The sequence below is a fragment of the Oncorhynchus mykiss genome, chromosome 9 (genome assembly GCF_013265735.2).
Source record: "Oncorhynchus mykiss isolate Arlee chromosome 9, USDA_OmykA_1.1, whole genome shotgun sequence".
Lineage (NCBI taxonomy): Eukaryota > Metazoa > Chordata > Actinopteri > Salmoniformes > Salmonidae > Oncorhynchus > Oncorhynchus mykiss.
The window spans coordinates 59131136-59137926 of record NC_048573.1 but is presented as its reverse complement, the minus strand read 5'-3'; the positions used below and the strand labels follow the sequence as shown (position 1 = coordinate 59137926).

General features: G+C 41.7%; 1 protein-coding gene across 2 annotated transcripts; it reads right to left on the bottom strand.

Annotated features, from left to right (window-relative positions):
* Positions 1-1083: 1083 nt before the first annotated feature.
* On the bottom strand, positions 1084-5868 carry LOC110532516 (microtubule-associated protein RP/EB family member 1). Of its 2 annotated transcripts, XM_021616488.2 has the most exons (8): positions 5550-5868; positions 4948-5081; positions 3617-3762; positions 3322-3514; positions 3071-3118; positions 2757-2869; positions 2402-2554; positions 1084-2237 (listed from the first exon to the last, which is right to left on the bottom strand). In XM_021616488.2, exons 2-8 carry the CDS (start codon positions 5066-5068, stop codon positions 2181-2183), a joined length of 831 nt encoding a protein of 276 aa, XP_021472163.1. In that variant the 5' UTR covers positions 5069-5081; positions 5550-5868; the 3' UTR covers positions 1084-2180. The 2 variants fall into 2 exon arrangements, with proteins under 2 accessions (XP_021472163.1, XP_021472165.1); XM_021616490.2 differs by lacking the exon at positions 3071-3118.
* Positions 5869-6791: the final 923 nt, after the last annotated feature.

Below are 6791 nucleotides of genomic sequence, written 5' to 3'. Positions count from 1 at the left end.
CATGGCTGTACACCTTTGACACTGGCTCAAATTCTCACAGAAGAGTAAAGCTCTTTTGGTCTTCATAACATTGTATTCAGTGGTATCTAGAGGAAGTTTTTCTTTTTCAGCAACAATTCAACCAAATTCTGACTACAGCAATCAAAATGTGGGGGATATAAAAAAGTTGTTTTCCAAGCATTTTTCTGTTTATAAAAACACCCTACTCTGGATGGCACAAAGATGACAGTCGGAAGACAGAAAGGAAGACGGAGAAGTCCTTACTATTTGACACAATTGTTACACGAAAAGAAGTTGACCAGTTTTCCAAATCTGTTTTTTATCGACACACACTGAGAAGCTTCTGGATGAAGAGATGCAGGAAAACATGTCCAATGACCCAGTGAATAGCCTTGTAGACAAACAACCTCTGCAGTTACCCAAGGCCTGGGCCCCATACTGGGCCAAGCAGATGGAAGCAGAAACCGGATGCCAGATCAAAATGCAAGAATGGGGGTCAGTAAAGGACAACAGAATGAAGAGGCAAACCCAGCATGGAAGATCTAGACGAGGACCTGTACGTACTGACCAGCGTGAATGACAAGGCAGAACACGCCAGGGTCAGAATGAGGAAAGCGTTGGAGGTCAGGAGAATCCTGGTGCTTACAGCAGAGGGAAAGAAAACATGAAGATGCCAATGGAGCTGGCGATTCTCAATGGAACATACCAGAATCAAGACACGAATAGGTCCTCTGTCCCACAGTGGCCGCCACAAGGCAGGTTCTCCCTATTGCGGACCCCCAGAGACCAGGCAGGGAGCCCCATCAGGAACAGCATCCGGCCTATCCAAAGGGCTGCCCTGTTGCTCAATGATGGCAGCATCAACACCACCCCAAAAAACCACCCTGCTACCAACGTCTCTGCTTGGGTCCCCCATCACACAGTGGGGCTCTAGACCTTTATTGTTTTTATGGCCCTTTACTCTGGGTATGTTTACATTTATATTTAATGATCAGCCAATACCAAGAACCTTCTGCCAATAGCAATGCAGAAGTCTGTCAGGACATTTTAATGGAGAAATAAATAAATTGAATTAGAAAAATGTATACATTTGAGTTTTTAATAACATAAAACTTGTCAAAACAAGTTATTTCTTCAACCTAAAAACATTTAATTTCTCCAATCAATACTTTATTTCTAAAGACAAGAGATGCTTATGGAAACCTTATATTGCTCCCAAGTTTAAAACAGACTTCCGAGGTCTAAAAGACAGCTCTCAGTTCTTCTGCTAAGAGCATATAGTTCTGCTCTTATTGTAGACTAGAAGGAAGTATTTCTTCAGTGTGGACAGGCAACCATACATCCGGTCTTTGCCTTACATGAGGAAGTAAATTAGAACATAGGTCGGTAGAGATGCTAGTCTCTAGTCTAAAACTAGCCTACATACAACACACAAATGTCAGAATGAGTCTATAATTTAGCATTTAAGTAAAAAGTACAGTATTTTATTTAAAGGTTATCAATAAAACATGACTTTTTTTACTTCAAAAAAAGTAATGTGATGAATAACTCCCCAGATAAACAGGAAACTAAATACAAATGCTGATCGCCTAAACCACAAATTTGAACTCAAGTATAATGAATATGCGTAAACATACCATAAAAATTACAGTAATTTCCATTGGCAGAGTAAACATATTCATATATCTTTAATAATTAATCATATTTGCAAATATATCAAAATCACCTAGTACAGTTTTGTTTAGGTCAATTGGAAATAAGGAATAGAAAGACCTGAACATATTTCAAAAGTAACAGGCCAAAGTTGAAAGGCACAGCAGAGGCCAGAATAAGAACAAGGCAGAAAAGAAACCAGAAAGGAATGGCCCTATTAGAATTTCATCCAGGGTTCTTCTTCTCTGGCAGCTGGATCAGCAGGCTCTCTGAAAAGTATTATGGTCCAAAAAACACTTGGACCAACAAAGACTTGGACCAAGGGGGCAGCCAGTGTATGATCCAAAGGCAACTTAATCCACAGTGGCAGTATGTGTGAGTAAGTGCATGTTCATTTCATTAGAGCACACGAGTGCGTATGCATGTACATTGCACATGCAAACGTGTGTTCACTAACCTGTGTGTGTGTGTGTGTGTGTGTGTGTGTGTGAGATTATGGCATGGACTAGAGTTGTGTCCATTTTTCATCAGAACTCTTCTGGTTCTTCTCCTTCAGCATCAGAATCAGGAATAACAAACCCCTCCTGTAAGCAGGAAACAATTTTTATTTAAATATTCAAATACAAAGCTACATTAGTTTCCTACTACAGAATCATTGGTTATGAAAAAAATATATGAACATGAACACTGAGCCTCTCTGCTGTTTGTGTGTGTGTCAAAGAGAGTATTCTGGTGAGGTGTCACTCACATCAGTGGCATATAGAACATCCATAATCTTCTGCATAGTTGTATCTGCCTCTCCATCCACTTCTTGGCAGATGACCTCAATGGACCTCAGCTTTCCAAAATAAAAGTCTCTCTCTTTCTCCATGTCCTGGACAGTGGCTTTCAGGGAACTGACCTGAAGTGAGAGCAGCAGAGTGATAGAGTGATAGGAGAATGAATGGGCAGGGCTGTCATGATGTTCATGTTACAACTAAACAAGCTTCAATTTCAATAAACTATTCAACTTGCACACAAAAAGCCATACAGGAGATTGAGGGGAAATCTCACCGTCTCATCAAAACAACTTATGTTAGCTCTGACACTCCGAAAGACCATACCTCTTGGGATAGCTCCTCCCTCTCCACATCCCCTGCTGCTCCGGGCCTACGCAAGGCACTCCCTGCTGACTTGGGCGGGGGTTTGGTCACTGTTGTTGTAGACCTCATGGGAGCTAGATGAAACACAAATCAGTTTAAAAAAAATAGAAGAGAATAATATAGCTGTGTATGCCCTCAACCTTAGACACACAACTGCACATTAACACCTACTGACTCCAGTGTCTAGCCTTACAGCAATATTCCTTTCCACAGTGACCATGACAGCCCACCATAGGTGCCCATTGGAGATCAGTTTGACCATTAAACCACCTTACCGACTCTCGCAGCTGGTTTGATAACAGGTGGGGAGCTGTGGGGCTGTACTGAAATAGAAATGCATACAGTATGCATTTACGGGTCCAAGCATCAAAGACACTGGATCAATATTTTTTTTGTTCCACCAGCTGACAGAGTAACTTGGATTATAACGTGACTTAGAACCCTCATTGCTGCTTGCAGCTATATTTTCAATTAGGTATTTAGAATACAATCAAAATGTTAGAAATTATAAATGTGTCTCCCTCACCAGTGCTGGGCTTCCTGGGCTTGGGTGCGACCTGCCCTGGGTTTGGAGTAGGAGCAGTGTCCTGGCCTTGGCGAGCACTGACCGGGTCATACTCCTTCCCATCGTAGTTGGCATCAAATAATTTCTTGAACCACTGCACAAACTCAAAGTTGTCCTGGAACTTGCCTTTTATCAATTTATCAACAGGAATGATCTGGAAATATATTAAAAAGTGTCACAATCTCAATGGCTGAAAAGTAGGAATAGCTGAATAGCCAACAGTACACAGAGGTAAAAACAACAACTTTTCACTCACCTTGTCAACCCCAATCTTCTTAAAACTGGTCTGTAGAAGTTTGAAGTTGTGGAGGAACTCAGTCTCTAGTTTGGCCTGGAATTTAACCTTCTTCAATGGTATGCATCCAGGGAAAAGCATGTCCATGAACTGACAGTAAGCAGCACCTGTGTGAATGTGAAAACATAATTAAATTACCAGCTAATCAGGTTTCAACTTCTATAGGCTATAATACTCTGCTCCTGCCATTAAATTTCCCCAACCCACTGCAAGGTACACTACATGACCAAAAGTATGTGGACACCTGTTCATCGAACATCTTCCAAAATCACAGATATTGATATGGAGCTGGTCCCCCTTGCTGCTATAACAGCCTCCACTCATCTGGGAAGGCTTTCCACTAGATGTTGGAACATTGCTGCAGGGACTTGCTTCCATTCAGCCATAAGAGAGTACATTCACCATGACGGCCCAATCTACTGTGGGGAGTACAATTTCCCTAGATGGTGAGTAGTTTCTAAAATGGTGGTAGATTAAAATATAGGCCTATACATATATGGGTATTGCACAGGAGGTTGATGAGGGAAGGACAGCTAATTATGGCTGGAATGGAGTGGTATCAAATACATGGAAACCATTTGATACCATTCCAGCCATTACTATGAACCCATCCTCCCCAATTAAGGTGACACCAGCCACCTGTGGCCGATGGTGGTGTAGTTAGCGGCCAAGCAGGCTCAAACTTCCAGCGCATAACTAGCGGTCGAGCAGAGGGTCCATTGATAATACGGTACCACTACTTTCAACCAACCTTCACCTGGCGATACTGTCTTTGTTCTCGATTCTGAGGGCACCGGTGTCTTAAACTTCAGTTTCCAGTTGCAGGTGGAACTTTTAAAAAAAATGAACATTCAGAAAGATTCAATTCACTTTTTCTATCAAGTGAGAAATGGCCTATCGCATGTGTGAAAATATTTGTTTGGGTCAAGTGCTGTCATCTTGTTCGACATGCAGCTACCGCTGCTTTGCTTAGAAATGACAAGCTCCTGCAAAGATGGGAAATACGAGATGTCTGGTCGCTATGTCGGCTTATAACTTCACATGTAGCAAAAATACTATTTATAGATTTTCTGAATATTCGGTTTTTTGGAGTTCCACCTGCAACTGAAAACATGAATTTATAAATCACAGGTGCCTTCAGAATCTAAAACGAATGAAGTATCTCCAAGTAAAAGGTTGATCGAAAATAACTGTACCACACTGAATGAGCCATCGGATCAACAGCCATCACAAGCTAGTTAGCCATGCCAATGAACGTACTTCTGGTTTGACCCAGACGTCATCTTACTGACCTGAGCACAACTGCTCAATCTTGGAGTAGTTCATCTGTACAGACTCGTTGATCCAAGAAAGCATATCATGGCGACTAAGGTTGTCGCCGGTCACAGATGTAGAGTAAACGTTCACAGCCATCTTCTAACGTTAACTTGGTAAGGGAAGACATGAGAATGTAAGTTACGTTAAGGAAGGTGACAAAGACATCTAACTTGCCTATTTTACATTACCTAGAAACCCGTTACATTTTAGCTAAGACACGCACAACTATTTATGGATAACATTAGCTAGCTAGTCAAAGCTTTAGCTAACGTTACGCCCTGCTAAATTATCGGGTTAGCTAAACTAGCTATCATTATATTAAACGAGTTGGCCATCGTTGACAGTGAGTACGAGCTAACATTAGTTATAGGTATTATGTTAACACGTTATACCGCTAACGTCGGTATAAAAAAAATCGAGTTTCATTTGAGCTAATCCGGAACTGTTAGCTACCGATACAACAGCTAGCTAGCTATCAAACACACCCATCATTCAACAACGACATCATCGCTAACGTTAGCTATCTAGCTAGTTTTACTGACAATTAACCACTTAAAACACATGCTTTTGAACTTACATTGTCTTAATTTTCCAACAGATAAATCAAATTGCTCAAAAATACAAAAAGGTTAAAACTTGTAGATACTTTCTCGCCGTTCCCCGGCGGCTTATTTCGTTAGTGTCTTGGCTCTTGCACAGTTGTGATGTAGCTAGCTAGCCTGAACGACCTGAACATTGGAATATCTCAAATTGAACACCTCGCATCCTCGTCTCCTTCTTAAAACCCATTGGAGGAGAAGGTCAGGGGGGCGGTGCCTCTGGCTTTCTCCTCCAATGAGTTTGAGAGCCGAGAGAGGACGCGAGGAGGATACAAATGAGATCTTCCCCACGAACTCGTCTTATTCTTTAAAACGTATTAAGGGATCGCAACCATAGACTGTAAAAGGACTAACTGAAAGGTGCATACACTGCCACCTATGGTACAGGAGTGTGAAACCAGTCACGGTACCACAGATGAAACAATGAGCCTGATATTTTACCTGCTTTATACATGTGAAGCATCTGATAGGGGTTTTTATTCACTACCAAATATGGTGATGAGAGGAAGCCCAGTGGCGGGTAGTGGGAGAAAATGGAGCAAGATGGATTTTAGCCGACTAGACGGTCATTTTCTCATCGATTAAATATTTGATCTCCATACAGTTTTCTGTTTCCAAAACTAGAATATGTAACAAACAGAGTGGACTGCGTTTTGTTGACTTTACCATTTGCCGAACAATTGCGTTGTTTAGAAGGAGCGCAAGAGCGAATTGAGTTCTTGCATACGCGCACTTCAGAGTTAGGCGTTCCCTAAAGGAAATATGCAAATAAATGCTAGAACACGAATAGCATCTCACTAGCTTGTGCTTGGCTCTGCCCACCTCCTCACTTGTTCTGCCCTCTATGATTCATTTGCTCCCATTGGAAAGGACAGGCTCTGGTCTATCTTAAGTTAGTTATACAAATCTTTGCCTATACTACAGGTAACTAAAATAACGGAAACACCAATAGTGTCTTAATAGGTCATTTGAGCCACCACGAGCCGCAAGAAAAATGTCAGCAACTCTATTGGAGGGATGTGACACCATTCTTCCACAAGAAATTCCATAATTTGGTGTTTTGTTAATGGTGGTGGGAAACTCTGTTTCAGGCGTCGTACCAGAAACTCCCCTAAGTGTTCAATTGGGTTGACACCTGGGGACTGAGAAGGCCATGGCAAATCGTATTACATCAGCAAGTTGAGCAGTCTTTGTCACTGAAGCTCCTGCCAAATGTGTGC